Genomic DNA, 18,723 nt, shown 5'->3' on the forward strand with positions numbered 1-18,723 from the left:
AAGATTAGAGTGGTGTCAAGAACATCAAAACTGGGATGCAAATGATTGGGCCACAGTTTTGTTTACAGACGAATCCAGATTTGGATTTCATCCAGATTCTCGTCGAGTAAGACTGTGGAGACGACCTGGAAATAATGAACGTTTGAGACACGTCCAGGAAGTCCACACAGATGGTACAGTAATGCTATGGGGCGGAATCATGATCGGCGGCAGAACCGATCTCGTTTTTCCAAATCGCTCCCTCACAGCTCGACAGTACCTCGACACCATTCTTCTACCTATCGTCCGTCCGTTTGCTGGTGCTGTTGGTGAAAACTTCCACCTGATGCACGATAATGCTCGTCCACATGTCGCGCGTCTAGTGACTGACTGGCTCACCAACGAAGGAGTTGATGTATTGCCATGGCCAGCACAACCACCGGACCTGAATCCCATCGAGCATGTGTGGGACATGTTCCAACGAAGAATTACTCCGCATATGGGGAACATTCACACAACGTTTCAATTGAGAGAGCTTTTAATCGCTGAATGGGCAAATGTACCTCAACAAGATATTGACAATCTCATTTTGTCGATGCACGATAGATGTAGGGCCGTAATAAACCAGCGTGGAGGCCATACTTTGTACTGATTCCAATTTTTTTTGTATTATGATTTTTTTTTCGGGGTGCCAAAGAAGAGCCATATTTTTTTTAGTTTTGCTTATATGCGCACTCAGTATTTTTGACCATTTGATAAATTTTGTTGTAAGTTATATTCGTTTAATAATCACCCGTCAACTTTTTTTTTCCTAAAGCGATCTAAAAAAAATTATTGCCATTTTTAAAAATATCCCTGGACTTTTCCGATGTGTGTATATAATATTAGACAATGGAAGTCCGAACTGACGAAATACTGTGGATACTTCCTACCTACTTCTGAAGTTACCAACTTGTGATAACTACATCTCCATTTTTCTGTTGGGCAAACATGATTTCCCAATTCGTATTCGAATTAGACTGTAGATCATCCTTCCTAACCGTGAGCTGGGGCCATTTAACGGCACTGCTGCCAACTGTGATAAATAAAAAACCGACGTATCGTATTAAGTTTCCGTGGCGTTTCAGTGGGAGTAATAGCTACTGAGTAGGAAGGTGAGAAATACTACCGCAGGAACAAAACTACACGCAATGCTTCGAATATATTGATTGTTTTCGTTGATTAAACGTGATTTATCCGCAACGAGAAGACCGAACAAAGAAGGATTTTTTCAGTGCCTTATTGGTGGTGACCCAGATGACAGAGGAGAACAACGTGACTCGTTGTAGATTGACACGAGTTATATTTTTTTACTGTTCCACAGTTCTGGAATGATTTGATGATTGTCAGATCAAATATCAATTCCTTTGTAGCCGGAAGTTTTACAGCAACTTGATCAAAGTAGAAGTATGTGATGATGATTCCCCTCAAGAAGATGTAATTTTTCGGATCGATAAAAAACTTTCATTCATCGATAATAAAAGTGGGTTCCGTTTTAAAGCTGAGATGCGACATCAACTGCAGAAAGAGAAACTGCTTACTGCCTCTCTGTAGCTTTCACTGGAAGTAGACAAACTCAGTATCTTGCCCAGTATTTTGAACAGCACGACATGAAGAACCTTCGAATGCAACCTACTCTTTCCAGCAGAAATCGGCAATACATCTCGAACGATTTCCATTTATTTGCGGTAACAAATCAATATAATTGTCGATATACCTCCCTTTTAGGCGAGCTGGCTTTATATTTAATTATTTCGTTCAACCCGATTTGGTCAAACTACATTTCTTGAATACAATCCATCCGACCAATAAGCAGAAATAGAGACAACCACTGCGAAGCGATCATGCTATACAGGGAGTGACAAAGGTTGTGCGTCGATAACAAAGTGACGTTTGATTGAAAGGAAACGGTTCGATCTTTATATCTTTTTGACAAGTTTGGTTTTTCCTGAAGCTAAATTTGGTCGACTGGTGGTTTCACTTGATGAGGCTGTTGAGAGTTATTGCATTATGTTGCTTCACGTTAAAGCGTCAGACGTTAGTTTGTCAGGACAGTAGTTAATTGGACCTTATTTATTGATGTTGCACAAATAAATCTGGAAATCGAATTTTCTCATAAAAGCAATATATTTAACTTTCTGGAAGCAGATTTCTTCAATTTTACTTTTCTATTTATCGTTTTTCCCAGCCATATCAGATGAATATTTTCACCAAATTATCTAGAAGAACAATTCATTTAGGCCACTCTCAACTCACTCGTACTGTGGGTTAATGGACTGATACCTGTCAGAAAACAACTGCTCCCACTCGTCAGTACAAGGCCTGAAGGAATTGTTCTTGTAGATAATTTGTGGAGTGTTTTCCTGCTACTCTGAAAATAATTTGGTCTTTGATTTTGAGAATTCATCGACACTTCATGTTGAATATAGACACTACCTTGCACTGACGAGTGACCAAATAGCCCGAAACTGGGTTGCAAGTGTGTTCCAATAATTGAAAATATATTGCGGCAGTTGTATCGCCAACAGCATAAGCAGGAATAACTTCAGTGAAGAATCCTGCATTGACACCTGTCGGATATAATTCAACGCCTTTCGTGGTATTAGCCAGGGAAGTAGTTGTATTTCGATAGGTGTCAGTCCATTAACCTACTGGCTGTAAATCAAATTATCTTTCAGATAATAGATTAGATAATACTGGCTGTAAATCAAATTATCTTTTAGATGCCTCCCGCGGTGATTTCTTAAGAGGTATAGGATTTGATTTTCGAAACAACACAAAATATTTGAAAAAATCGATGAAATCTTTTCTGGAATCGATAGGACGATCAATATTATTTAATATTTGAAGATGATTTCATGCAAATGTTGTCCGCGGCTCCGCTTTAGATGGCCCATGCGCAAGGTCTAATTTTGACACACTCTCTCTAACATATCGACCGGTATTTCACGTATAAATGCTTCAATATTGGCTTCCAGAGCGTCACAAGAAATTATCCAAAGGCGTTAAATCACACAATCTAGGCGGCCAATTGACGGGCCTCAAAAGTGAGATAAACTGTTCACCGAAGGCGGCTCTTAATTGGGCCATTGTTTCGCGTGCTGTGTGGCATATGGCACCGTCTTGTTGAAACCACATGTGGCATGTCCAATTCTTCCATTTTGGACAACAAAAAGTCGTCAATCATCACACGGTAGCGCTCGCCATTCACAGTAATGTTCCGGTCATTGTCGTATTTGAAGAAGTACGGCCTGATGATGCCACCGACCCATAAGACACACTAAACAGTTACTTTTTCGGGATGCATCGGTAGCTCTTGCAATGCTTGTGTCTGGTCTTCACTCCAGATGTGGCAATTTTGCTTGTTAACGTATCCATTCAACCAGAAATGAGTCTTGTCGCGGAATACAATTTTTCGATGAAAATATGGATCTTCCTCCAACTTTGCCAGCGCCCATTCACCAAATAATAGACGTTGTGAGAGGTCGTGCGGCTTCAATTCTTGCACCAGCTGTATCTCATAAGGTTTCACACCCAAATCCTTTCGCAAAATTATCAACGTAGTGGAGTAACAGAGGCCCAATTGCTGCGAACGGCGGCGAATCGACATTTCACGATCATCACGAACACTGGTGGATACAGCCGCAATATTTTCTTCTGTCCCCACTCTACGTATGCGTGTTGGTGGTTTAATGTCCAATAATGTAAACTGGGTTCGAAATTCAGTCACAAGCTTCCGAATAGCTCCCTCAGTATGCCGACGAAACTGCCCATAAAATGGAAGAAGTGCAAGATGCACTTTCTTCACCGAGCATGAATTTTGGTAATAAATTCAATAATTTTCAAGCGTTGTTTATTCTTAAGTCGATTCATGGTTAAATTATAGACCAAACAGAGCAAGTTTGACAATGACACAAGGCATGATTCACGCGTGATCTGTCAAAAACAGTATTGCCAAAAAGATACTAGCAAAAAATCACTCTTCATATGTGAATATCTTCATGTCAGAATCTTTCATTTCCCTTCTGAGTACTCTTCACCTTTTACTCTATCTGACTTGATTTCCATAGTATCTCAGTATTTCTCTTCAAATATTTTATTCTTCTCAATATTTTTAACATTGAAATAACCGCATGAACCACGAAGGATCATTAGCGTAGGTACATCACAAGTTTATCAAATTTTATCAAAAATATCTTCAGCTTCCAAATATTGAAATAAAGACTTCAGTTAAAAGAAATCTGCAAAACCATCAAGAATATCTGAAGGATTATCGAGTAGCTTTCCTTCATGTAACATTTCATTTCCGATTCCATTTCTATATTTTGACTTGTTAATGAATGACCAAAACTTATTGAGGGGTTATGGATAATCTCGCTCTCAGTTTTCTGAATGAATTTTTTATAAGCTATTCTAATGGCTGCTTTGATTTCTGCCCGATGACGTTTATACTGTTTCACCCCAAAGCACCTATTTGCCACTCCAGCACCCAGACGATGCGGGACGCTTCAGTTTGCGACCTGCATACCCTCTTCGTAGTCTCGTCCTTCTTCTGAGATGGACCTTTGCACATTTGTCTATCCTGAATTCCGATAGAATGCGTGAATTCTTTCACCATCCTTGACGACAAATTGAGATCATTTCATCCAGAGGCACGAAGTTTGAAGTCATTCATATGAAACAAGTGGGTGACCTTATGCCCTCGGTTTCTGAGGGTGCTACAGTTGTACCCTCGATCATTTATGAACTCAATGGATAATGGCAATAGACTTGGGAGGTCGGTAGCCTGGTGGGTTGACGTGGTGGGTTAGCTCCATTCACTTAATCGACTGCTGGGTGAACCGTTGGTTAGAACCGCAAGACCGGACAATCGATTTTCACTTCCTATCGTCCAACCCGTGTTAGGAATCACACGTTGAAAGGTAAGACCTCGTTGGTCCTTAGCTCGCACAAGACTTGACTTTTGAGAGTTGTGGTTCCTTGGGGGCGGCAGCTGGTTGACGGAATCGCACTGCAATACACCTCTTCTGAAAATTACTATCATTATTATTATAATTGAAGCATTGTGCTCTTTTGAATCGACTTCTAGCATTTGATATAGTTCATTTTCGCTAAAAATCTATTAATTTTTATAAGAAACACATTGAAGTATGAGTCTCATTATAGAATTTGTTTTACTGGGCATTATTAATACAAAGTACAAGTACTTTCCTGGGCGATAACCTGCAAAATAAGACGTAGTGAACCTTATTCATACTCAGTAAAACACCGAGCAACAGGTGGTCAATAAACTACTGGATTTAATGGTTTTACAAGTTACACATGTTCTTAAAACCAAAGCCCAAGATTAACGTATCAATAAATTTCGAATTAACAACGTCTTACTGACTTCCCTAGTGATTTATTTCTGTTCACTGGTGTTTTTTCTGTGTTTGATCTCAAAATATCAACGGTGAAGGCAATTAGCTACTCCAAATATTTTTGTTGGAGATTTGTCTCTCTTTCATAGATACTTTCACGGAAAGTATTCAAGTGCCTTGGCATATTTGATTCCACCAAAAGCGGTACACATGAAAAATGAAAAAATTGTAAACCTGATTGAGGCAGGCGAGAGCTCTGTTGGGGTTTTTTGCAACCTCAGTAGGGCTTTCGATTGTGTCAATCATAATAAATTATTAATGAAATTAGAGACATATGGAGATCTTTATGTCTCTTAATGAAACTAGAGATAGGTTATGATGTATGTGTATTATATCTCTGTGACACCTGCATCTCTTCCTCATACTCATGACAGATCTTATGTTTGACATTTGAAATGGTTAACAAAGTTGGCTAGTTGCTTAGTGGTGGAATTCATCTTAGAAATCCATACGTAAATACCACAGAAGAGCACTCCAGTTTTTTTGTGTGCTAACAAACACTCGTTTTACGATCACCCAAGTATTTATCTTGAAATATGTACCGCAACCTTCTCCAAAAAACATTCTCGTTACATTTCCGCAGCAACCAAAGCCACCGTCGCGAATAATCGATTTATGGTAATCCCCGAGGAATCACAAAGATGCTAGAAACGTGGTTACGAGAATGATTTAATGTTCCCGGTCACACTCGGACGGCAATATGCCGATTCGCGAAAGAACCATTACTTGGTATTGCGACCGCGGAAAGCTGCATCTCTTCGATGACATTGATTGTTACAAACGATGCTGATTATCGGCGATTAGCAGTGGCGGAGCGGAGAAAAAATTAGCTTGATATTTATTCGTTGGAAAAATCGTTGAAATCAGCTTCTTACCTACGAGCAACCCTCAGATGTCTCCGAGGTATAATTCAAGTAAACGATAAATTGTAACCTACTTTCCAACAGCTCCCCTTTAATAATATAGTTAGGGAGCTAACGAATTTCGTTATTCAATAATTAATTCTGATTATACACTTTGTTCGAAAGCTACTGATAATTTCTCTTCCATATTCTCTGTTTCACTATCACTGTCGTCATTTAAATCAGTAATGGATTTATTACCACCAGTAATATGGAAGTGTCCAATCTCCATAATATAGTCTTTTTCAACTAAAACAACTTTTTTATTCCTTTTCTGCCAGTCTTCTTCGGTAATATTAGATACTTCTTCTTTAATTAGTTCTATTACCTTCTTATAAAATTTTGGAAAATTATGCTTTGTTTCAATTTTTCCCAAATCAAGTCGATGGGATTGAAAACACAAAAATAGGGGGGAAGTCTCAGTATGGTGTGTCCATACTTTTCAGTAATACTCTCAAGGGCATACACTTTTTCAAATGTTTTTGTTTGTTAAACTCCAAGTAGTTGATTTTTGGTATAGTAATCTTCAAAATGCAAATTGTTATCCATTGAAAAAGTTTGTATTTCATCTTTCCTCGAATTTTTATTCGGCACTTTGATGAGCTTTCACGAATGATAGGAAGTGTTGTGAAGAACTATTATACTATTCGCATCCAAATTTGGGATCAATGTGTTTTCAAACCATTGCTCAAAAATATCAGCTCCCATGTTCTTATGATAGTCAACATTGCAGTCCTTAAGTTTTTTGCCACATAATTTCAAAGAATTCGGAACCCATCATTTACTTCCTCCGCAATGCACAATGATTAGTCGCGATCCTTTGTTTGCAGGCATGTTGGGCGTACATATTCTTGAACCATCAGTCCACCCTTTCGTAACTGTGTCGTGAGGGTCATACCGAGGTTCGTCCAAATAGAAAATTTGCCGTTATTCTTGTCTATATTTAGTTATTTGTCCTGAGTATTTGTTATGCAATTCTACTATTCTTCTGCTTTCCAGAACTGATTGACGTTTATCTATTATTTTAAATCTTAATCCTAGTTTCTTTATCCAATTCTGAAGAGTATTGTCACAGCAGCTCACGTTATGGCCGGAAGTATTCAATTTCTTCATTATGATTTCAATTGTAGGAATCTCATTGCTTCGTAACAGTCGTATATTGTTTTCTCAATGATTTTACTAGATAAGCATCTAAAGTTTTTGGTAATCCTATATAACATCGCGTCTTGCGTTCAAAAGGTTTGTTTTTGTCTATTTTACGTATAGTTGAGAAAGGAATTTCGGCCAAATCTGATGTTGCTTGTAATAGTTTTTCTCCCTCGAAATCAAACTTGAGATGTAGAATCTTATATACATTGGAACATACTCTCTGTGTTTCAATATTCAAATTCATCTCTTGTTCGCATTGTTCACCATCGCTATTGAAATCACTATACTGAAAAAAGTCTGCGTTGTTATCACACTCGTTATTACTATTAGCACTTGTCCAAGGACGCCACATCATAAACAGATGTCAAAAATTTTATTTCATTATAGCTGTACAAATATCGATTTTCCTCGTGCAAATTCCGAATAATGTTTATTGAGCCAAGCCATCGTCTCAACAGTTTTTTTACCCCAAAAAGCAATGCTTCATTAATAAATGATTTTTTTATCCATCCACTTCAAAATAACAAAACTATTCCACAAATTGATAGTCCGATAGCTGTGAAATTTGTACACGTGTCTTTTGAAGGTTAGGGTTGACTAAAAACCTTGTGAAGTCAATACTTGTAGTACCATCTGTGTATTCTTCGAAAATTCCAGCCCATCTAATATTCCAGAAGTTGTCCAATCTCTGCAATTTTCCACCATCATCTTGATGTTTCAAACCTGACTTATCCGATTTCAAGTGATACAGAAGACCTAAGCTATAAATTAAATAGGTAATTACCGCTGAACTGTCAGTCAAAGCTCATAAATTTGTGACTAAACCACTGTTTGAAACAATGGACGGACCCTGAGAAGAATCCTTAACAGAAAATAAATCACTGTTACAGTTCCCACAATCCTTTTTGTTAATATTTGGCCCCAAAGAGTTTCAGAGTTGTTTTTTTTATTCCGTTATAGAATTTGCTAGATATTTGAAAAGCATTTTCTTATTAGGATTTCATTATCTAGCAATTCAAGAAGTTTCAACAGTCTCTGTTACATGTTTCAAATAATTTGAGTTCTGTGTAGGTCAGTTCACAATCTTTCAGGTTTTACATTGATTGGATTTATTTGATGAATATTTTCATCAAAAGTGAAGTAATATTTTGAAATATGAAGGAAGGCAAGGTAAACTAACCAACGAGGAATTTTTTTATGCCATCCAGCAGTATTGCCATGCAAAATTATTGAAATCTTCAGACTTTTTTTATTTATGTACTATCTTGAGGAATAATTAGGCGAATACACACCAGATGGTAAGATATATTCAATTAATAACAGGATGCAGACAATAATTAGAAAGGAAGCAAAAATTGTGTGAAGGATTAGCTGCTGTAACGGTATAAAATCAATTTAGGAAGATGATACGTGAGTAGTGCTAATGAAATTTGCATAGAAATTGTAATTCCAACTCCAGAAATTTATGTGACTCAAGATTAACGAAATGAGAGTGACACTTTTATAGGATCGTATTGTATATTATCAAGAACCTTCACTAATGGAACCCAAATAAAAACCCTCATCACTGATAACAATACAAAATAATTTTTGTGAGATGCTTCACTTGTATATTTGTATTATTATACAATACCTGTTAATAAATTTGTTGTTTCACCCGTAAATATCTCCAATTGATTTTCTAGGTGAGGTTTTATTCATGTGGTGGTTCAATCTAAAACAATAAAATAGTATTAATGAATGAATACATTTTCTGAAAAGACTTGGTGTTTAAAATTCAAGTCATAACATTTTATTCGCTTGCTTTCAAAATACTTCTTGTTTGAAATGAAGGAATTGAAATTAGATACTCACATATATTCATTTGGCCAAAAATAGGCTCAAACATTCAGATCTGGCTTTCAAAATTGATATATTCTCTGATGTGTGAATTTATGTGAACGATGTTGATAATCTTTTTTCAGGCACTCAAAGTATATTCAATTATCTTTTTTTTTTAGTTTCCGTTCTGTTTTTTTGTTGTTACTTAGTTATATTTTAGTTATGAGTTATTGTTCTCTTCCCTACTATGAACAGGTATGAAGTATGTTCAAAAAATACGGAAAAGTTTTATTTGATTTTAATATTTATTTATTGATCAATTTTCAATTTGTCGCCTTCGAAGTTGACGCCCTCAGATATGGTTCACTCGTGTCAGCGTTATTTGCAATTCTCAAAGCAGTTCTGATATGCACTTTTTGGTATGTCCCTGAGCTCTTCTCAATCGTCGCAAAACGCCGCCCTTTCATGGGTCTCTTCAATCTTGGGGATAGAAAAAAGTCACAGGGGGTCAAATCTGATAAATACCGTGACTGATGCATGATTATGGTGTTGTTTTTTACCATAAACAAGCAATGACGAGTGAGCAGATGCATTATCGTGATGCCAAAGCCATGAATTCTTTTCCCACAATACTGGACGGTTTCTTTGTATTGCAAGCGGCGAGATAATACTCCTTATTGACCATGCGACCATGTGGAAATAACTCCTGATGCACTACGCCGCAGTAATCGAAGAAAACAGTGAGCAAAACATTGACATTCGATCGAACTTGGCGTGCTTTTTTTGTCTTGACTCTTCAATTGGGAAGTTTGGAGTTTCGTTTCGAAATCTGGATCGCTGTTGACGTCATCCAACAATTCCTGAGCGATGCTCATGCAACGGGTTTTTTTGGTCAAAATTCAGCAATTTTGGAAAAAACTTCGCTGCCACACGCATGACATGAACCGACCTACATGCCGACATCCTCAGCAACTTCTCTGATGGTGATTCGCCGATTCTCCATGACAATTTTCTTCACTTTATCAATATTATCATCAGTTGTTGATGTGCTGGGGCACCCAGAGTGAGCGTCGTCATTCACATCTTTTTGATCTTCTGTCTTAACCCCCGCTTTGTGATGGTATTGTTTCGATTGATGGAATTCGAAGTCTTCGACTGCGTGTTTCCATTTCTCATACGGAACTGTCACAAGAGATTTTGAAGCTTGATTGTCCCCTTTTCCAACAGTGTGATGTGAAAAAATTACACAATATTTGCACAAAGCGCCACGGGTACCTATCTGTTTAAAAAATCTGTTTTTCCGTTAACCAGCTGTCGCACCCCTACGAACGACAACTCTCAGAAGTTGAGAAACTTGTGTGAGCTAAGGATTAACGAGGTCTTACCTTTTAACGTGTGATTCCTAACAAGCCACTGCCTTTGAAATCGAAGGTTTTCTTTTCCACTTACGCTTACTGGAAATCTGAAACCTTTCCCTGCCATCCACGGAGTACCCAGCAACTTAAATTTTTAGTCATCATCTGATTTGTTGCATACATAGTTTCTCAAATCAAAGTGGTGGATTAGTAAGTTGCTTTCTTCATGTCTAACATCGCTGATCTCAGTAGACGTAGAAAAAGAAGACGATGGCTTGCCTCAGAGACAATAGGTCTAGCAGATGTATATATGAGTCACTCGCAGTGTTTGTCTTTTGAGCCTCTGTACACTAAATAAAAATAACGCTTGCGAATTAGTTCGTTTAGACATCTTGACTTGATGCTCAATGATCTAAAAAAATAGTACTAGAATAATATATTATATTGGAACAGGTAGGCGGGGGCGTTTATTGTTATCAATACGGTAAACAGGAACAATAATATTTTATCTACACATATAATACACAATGAACTACTATAAAAAATGGCTGTACAGTTAGAGTTTGAGAGAAATGTTTTGAATATTGGCAAGAATGAACTCTGACTGATTGGTATTTTTTCTTAAATAGGTGATTCTATGTAGATTTACTGTGGCCAACTATGCCGTACCAGTGCGACCAACTGTGAAGTTGGTGAAGAAGAATAATGATATTCTTCGAGTAGAAATCGAGTAGAATAAGAAACAAGTGGACGGAAAGCCAATAGACCAGTAACGAATGAACTAATGGCCAATGGAAATTGATGTAGGACAGAAGCCCTACAAATACATACTAGAAGACTTGTGTCGATTTCTTTTTAATTTTCCCATAACTAAAAATAAGTTGTTTTCGATTCGACCCCCCTTGAAACGGCCTTGAAACTTCTACCACTTGTAAACATTTTTCTGACTCAGAGTACAATCATCATATGCCACTGTCAACATTTCAAGTGTTTTTGAGCACTCATTTCAATTTTTACACAAAATTTGATGCAAATTCTTCGATCAATTTTTTTCGATAGCAAATAATTGCCGAACACGCAAAAAGTTTCCTAATTTTATGCCTCTCAATAACAAACTAAACATGCTAAACAGCTGAATCTTTGCACATATGTTTGAGACAAGCCTTCGTAATTTGAACATTTGCCTTATTTTTTTAACATACCCGGTACGTTTCTTGGGAAGACCAGTTGTTATTGTTGCCGTTAGCAACTTAGAAAAATAATTACAGTTCCAAATAGTGAAAAAAGATTTGTAATGGCGACAAAAAAAAATTCCGTATGTCCCATACAATTTCTCCCAAAAACTAACCATCTTACATCCACCGTACCATGTCACTGTCCACACAACAAATACACCCAATTATCTCCCTATCGTAACCGTTTTTTGATCTTCGCCATATTCGCTGATACGACGAACTTAACGAGCTCTCGTTTTTGTTTCAGAAAAATGCAGTTGCCTGAGAAATTCAGGAGGAAATCTAGTGCAGCAGCCGCGATGCAGTTTTTCTACTACGTCGTGCTGAGTCTCTTCTCCATAAATTCTACGGGAGCTGCTCGCAGACCGCCTCTCAACGGCACTTGGATGTGAGTGACGTTTATTGAGAGATTTAATGACGGGTTCTCAAGTTGGTTTCTCACAAGATGCATGCTTTTATTTGGAAGGCAGTAGTTAGCGATATTTAATTGTTACTTAATTTTGGTATGTACTCGTAGTATGGCAAGAACCACCTTTTGGATAAAAATCCCTACACCTACAGATAAAATTTGATCAAGATTCTTTTGATTCAAAATGCGGCTAAGAAACTTTCTTGAAAAACATCAAGTGACGTTGGAAACTGTTGTAACAATTCAATGCATCACTATGAAAATTATAAGTGTAAATTTACAATACAAATTTGAATGCCATTATAAATTTTCCTGAAATGTATTTTCACATTCATTCACATGTGAATTTACAGAAGTATTACGGTTATTTACATAAAAAATAATGGTAAATTTTGGTGTTATAACCCTTTACATGATTTCTTATGTGAATATAAAGTTCACATACAGAAACACATATTTGATATATAGGCTGTTGAATCTTATTTAATTGATATATAAGATGTTGAAGCTATATCTGTCAAATTAGTTGTCATTTATTCAGTCTGTTTTGACAAATCAACAATACGTGCAACTGGGCGCCATCTTGAAAAATAATCGAATGGAAAGAGGGGTCGTGTGACATATCTTTTTGAAGCTCCTCACAAATGCCTCACAACTCTAGAATATAATGTCAATATCTTCAACTAACTAAATAATTGAATACATTGACATTTAACTACATAATATACGGTAATAAGCTTGAGGTCAGTTCAGAAGATGCTCGAAATAGTTGTCTTGAACTTCTTGGTATATGAATAGCTTATCCGATATTTCACGCCGAACATTTTCGATCACAGTAACGTCAATATCTCTACAAATATTCATTATTCTCTGCCGAATATCCAATATTGAAGCAGGTTCAGTTTCGTACAGCTTTAGCTTCAAATATCCCCATAAAAAACTCTAAAGGGGTCAAATCTGGCGAGCGGACTGGTCATTCTGTAGGACCTCGAGAGGGTCAACAGTAGTTGCCAGCATATTCAAATACAGTTCCCCTGGTAACTTTTAATCAATAAATAGAGGTCCTACAGTTTGGTTTCCCAATATTTCTGCCAAACGTTAATTTTTTCTGGATATTGGGTATATGTTTCGCGGAAACCGTGAGGGTTAGTGTCACTCCAATAACATTACCGTTTGAAGCAAATGTACATTCGTCACTAAAACAAATATTGTGGTTCCGTCATGATTTCGCAGAATTCTGTTCTTCAATCAGGGTCATCTTCAGTTAATTGGTGTACCATTTTAATTATGTATGGATGATAACTATTCCTCTTCAAAAGTATTCACATCTTAAAGGAGACACCTTAAAACATTCGCTACGGAATAAGTAATCTGTTCAGGATTTACTACCATCTCACCAATTATATGCACTTGCTGTTCTTCCGGAATGGACGGATGACCTTGGGGCTTTTTGTTATGTACACTACCGGTAGTTTCGAAAGTTTCCTCAAATATTTTCTACGTATAGGACGATTCGGAAAATCATTTCGGTCTCGTGAAAGTTACGCGTCGCTCCGTAAATAAAAATCGCTTAAATTTTTTCTTCTAATGGACGAGAAATGACCATTTTAGAAATTGTTGACGTGGCACCTTTCTACTAGTAAAGCCGAAAACTAAATGAGAATATTCTAACTGAACAATGATGCTCATTGTCATACTGATATTTTTTGTCGTTTTTCATAAACAAAAAATAACTTAGCAAACCTTATCGGGTTGTTGGAATTGCCATATGGCAGATAAAAAGGAATATTTCTAGAAATATCGATATTAATGTATTTGTCTTCAGGAAATTATTGAATATTCCGCCATTTTGTAGTAGGTGAAGATATTGACTTCATATTCTAGGGTTGTGAAGTATTCGTCAGGAGCTTCAAAATGATGTGTCACAAAACCCCCTTTTCATTTAATTTTTTTCCAGATGGCGCCCAGTTGCCCTCTGACCCAGTCGCCATCTTGAAAGATGCATTATCAATTTCACAATAAAAGGGGGGGACAATAAAGAAATGCACTGTATGAGAAACTTCTCAGATAATTTATGAATTTTCTAATTTTCAGATAGTTTGTGGTTTCACACAAGATATCTCATGCGGGTGTTTGTGATAAAATACTTCAGGTGATTTATATCTTTCTTTATAATCTTCAGTGTGACTTTTTTACGCTGATTCGCGAAAAAATACATATTGGATGTAGTTTATAATTTTCGAACATAATACGGGAAATTTAAGAATTCTCAAGATAAGTTTTCAGTGATGATACACTGAATTTTCCCTATTTTCCTTTTTCAATTATATAACTACTTCGCTTCACGCTTCAATAGCAACACAAACTAAAAAATAATTCGAAACTAATTTAAGATTGTATTCAATATCGATAATATGTCCTTTTCCTGATCCTGATTTCAGACTTTAAATAAGTCAAGTCCATTTGTTTCAATATAAAATATATACGCATCCACAGACAGTGTGGTTGTCTAACTTGCACACAGAGACTGTGTGAGGAAATTATTCAATCCTGGCGATCCTGATGAGGATAATGAGATGAGTTTAAAATACCTCTGTCCGGTTGAAATTAGTCAGAATCGAGTCCAAAGGAGTCGGTTACAAACAAGCACACAGGTGAAGCTGATAAAAGCGTGTTGATGGTAATAAAAGAAAATGTCAATTACCAAATAACTATTTTTCAAGATAGTCACATCGTTTTCTAATCCAAAAACTTTATCTCCTTGTTTTCTCAACTGCAAATTCAATTTTGCCCCCTTCACATCCCTAAGTTTGTTTAGTTTTATTCTTTGTTCCACTATGACCTATCTCGTATACATAAAGCTCATCCTAGGACGCCCTGTTCTGATTAACGTCTAATAAATCTGTTCTACGAGCTCGCTCGACGTTTAAAAACCGCATCCGCAGATGCAACGAACAGCTTTCTAATTCTTCTTATCTCTGCGGAATCTCTCCTCATGGGAAGTGAGCTACGATGATGGTTAATTCGATGAAAGGTTCGCTAGCGAGTTTCCAGCGGCTTCTTTGTGGAAAGCAGCAGTGCTAAATGGACCATCCGCTAATGAGTTGCTTTTTTGTCGGGTGGCTAGAACTCGGCTTTATGGTTATGAGACCGTTGACCACGGTGAAGATGCATTATCGGACACGGGAATTTTCTGGGTTATCTTATGATGGGAGAGTGCATTAGTTGCGGAATGAGAGAAGATTGTTGTGATATACAATGTCGAAGTACAATAAAGTTTTACAGATGCACAAATTTTTCAAAACAACTATTTTGAGATAGGATCAGTTAGATTTTGTAAAGAAACCTGTTTCTTTATTGATGACGTTTCGAACTTCAATAAGTTCTTCCATCCTGAGGGCTCTGCAACGAGAAAAAAAGGTTATACTTGCCACTTTTTATGGCATGACTTTATTTGCAGTATAAATAGTTTTTTGATCCATACATTGTCAATTACACACCAACACATCTGACTCTCCATAAGGAAGAGTCAGATGTGTCAAATTATACGACCCGCGATCGCAATGTGTCACAGAAAGAAGCGCGTTCCTAAACAAGCGAGAGAGTGTTAGTTAGGTTAGGTTAGTTAGTTCTAGAAAACAACTCAATCATAGACAGTAACGCCATCTCTTAGCAACAAGCGGATATAAAAGGAGGGCGTCGGCGTGACGTGAGTCTCCTCGACATCTCCCGAGGAAGTGAAAGACATACTAAGACGTCTATCCACTCGGAAAGCACCAGGCCTGGAAAACATAACAAACCGGGCACTGAAAGTACTACCGCGCAAAGGTATAACAGCCATAGCTAACATTATAAACGCTATACACAGATTGCAGCACTTCCCGTACCAGTTCAAAGAGGCAACGGTTATCCACATCCCGAAGCCCAAGAAGAACCACCTGTTCCCTTACAATCACAGGCCAATTAGCTTACTTCCTTCCATAAGCAAAGTGGCGGAGCGTGTCATCTTGAAGAGACTCGAAAACCAAACCAGAGAACTAGGAATCCTCCCGTATGAGCAATTCGGTTTTAGATCGGAACACTCGACAGAGCTACAAGTCCTGATGGTAGTAGACCTTGCGACCGAGGGCTTCAACTTCGGCAGAAAAGGACACAACACCGGAGCTATCTTCTTAGACGTCTCCAAGGCGTTCGACAGAGTTTGGCATGACGGACTACTGACCAAAATGAGCGATTTCGGATATTCAAAACCAATGGTAAGATTAATTCAGTCTTTTCTAGCTGACAGACGATGCCGTTGCAGAGTAGGAGACGAATTATCAACAGTTCGACTACTGGAAGCAGGAGTCCCGCAAGGAGCAGTCCTTTCACCACACCTCTTCTCCATATACACAGCGGACGTGCCCAAGCCAGAGAACAACTTTAACAAGTTGGCGCTATACGCGGACGACACGGCCCTGCTGGCGAGATCCACGAGCCAAGTACATGTCACAAGGTACTTGCAACAACAGGCAGATTAAAGGAGTGGGCCAACCTGTGAAAGATCAGAATAAACCCTGACAAGAGTCAGGCGATACTGTTCACTCGCAGGTTTGTACAACCGGAAGGCAAAGTCACCTTCAACGGACAAGAGATTCCGTGGACCGACAAAGCTACATACCTGGGGGTCACTTTAGACAGGAGATTAACATTTCAGTCTAATGTACGGCAGAGAATTGGAATGGCCAGACACGCCAGACAACGGCTGGCACCAATCATAGGACGCAGAAGCAACATGGGGTTGAAAGTGAAGTTGCTGATGATCAAAACCGTTCTCATGCCCATAATACTCTACGCATGCACTACCTGGGGCCAGTGCGCATAGACATACAGGAAGAGGATACAGTCGTTCATGAACGCGAGCGTAAGGGCCGCCGTGAACGCACCGTACTACATCTCCAATAGATTTATATACAGAGACTCAGACCTGGACACGCAATATGTGGACGTGTATATGAGAGAACACGCAGAAAGCGTGTTCGATAGAATCAGATCGCACAACAACCCAGCGCTACGCGATCTACAGGATGCGTTGAACATGGATGACCCCAGGTTCCGAGAAAGGGACAAACACCCAAGGCCGACGAAACAGAATCTACGACAACCCCCACGTCAGATGTCAATCTTGCTGAAGTGCCCATCAGTAAGTTGAGGACCGCTCGGAGAGCGGGGGTGGATGGAGTGAGGTAGTAGGTTCTGGGGGGGGAAGCTTCTACTTCAGGGCACTCAACCCGGGAGGGGGCATGAGGGGGACCTGAGTCTGTTGAGTCGAGTAATCGAAGCGATACGGTCGGAAAAGGTTTCTAGTTGTACTGCGAAGTAGTGATTGTGAAGATATTGTGCATTCGTTTGTATCGTGCGCGTGTGATATCCATAATTGTTGGGCCGAGCTCAAAATAATTACCCTCTTTTATAACTTTGAGATAATTTTCAACAACCGTATATTATATACCATATAATTGAATAAGTATAATATAAGTGAAATAAGTAAAATCTGGCCCGCCTACACATTCTATATTTAATATATGACCCTCTGCAAAATTGAGTTTGACACCTCTGGGTTAGAAGATCTCAAGAAATATCAAGAAAAAGAAACAAAAATTCAGCAAACGAAACAAACAATAATCAATTGGGTGGTGAATGACAAATTGCAACCAGAAACATTTATAAGCGGAGCGCTATTAATTTTTTACTTTCAGATAGAAAAATTAGCCTTGTGATACCTCATTTGATGCGTTCTCAATTCCTCTATCCAGCACTTTTTTTTTAATCGGATTAGAATTTCCTAAATACACTCCTCAAAACAATTAAAGACTCACATCTTTGTGAGCTTGTAATTTTTTTTGCTGGGGCATGGTTCTAATGAGCCTCCTGACATTTTCTTGAGACAATCGCTCCTACTTTTCTCAAAGAGCGATTTCCAGCTCATCCAAAGTGGTGTTTTGGTTGGTTCCACTTGATCCAAAACATGTTCGATGGGATTCAGGTCCAGGCTGCAAGTGGGCCTCCCCAAAGTGGTGATATTTTGGGCCTGTAGGTAGTGATGCAAGATACTTGTAGTATTAAAACGGGTTCCGTTGTGCATAAAAATGAAATTGTGCCGTTCTGCTTCTGCTCTGTGACATATCTGGGCATCCAATGCCCATGAACAAGGTATGTACGACCATTGGGTGACATTCCACCCCACACCATTATTGATCCACCTCCAAATAGGGCCCCTGAAGATAAACAGTGGGGAACAAATCGTTCATTCCTTTTTCTGTATACTCTAGCCCGACCATCGTTACCAAAAAGAGTGAATTTAGACTCATTAGAAAAAAATACTTAGCTGCCAACGTCTGTGTGTCCAAGCCAACTGATTTTTTCTCTGTTATG

General features: G+C 38.3%; 1 protein-coding gene across 4 annotated transcripts in view; it reads left to right on the forward strand.

The window, feature by feature from the left end:
* The window catches only part of LOC111513953 (protein Wnt-5b), a 136,947-nt gene that overhangs the window by 24,314 nt on the left and 93,910 nt on the right, over positions 1-18,723 (forward strand). For all 4 annotated transcript variants that reach the window (XM_074176436.1, XM_074176439.1, XM_074176438.1 and 1 more), the window contains exon 2: positions 12,148-12,288. In XM_074176436.1, coding sequence (XP_074032537.1) covers positions 12,148-12,288 — 141 coding nt within the window. The remainder of the gene's footprint in view (positions 1-12,147; positions 12,289-18,723) is intronic.

This window comes from Leptinotarsa decemlineata, unplaced genomic scaffold, assembly GCF_025532065.1.
Source record: "Leptinotarsa decemlineata unplaced genomic scaffold, Ldec_3_MD MMD2_tig00001719_RagTag_RagTag, whole genome shotgun sequence".
Classification (NCBI taxonomy): domain Eukaryota; kingdom Metazoa; phylum Arthropoda; class Insecta; order Coleoptera; family Chrysomelidae; genus Leptinotarsa; species Leptinotarsa decemlineata.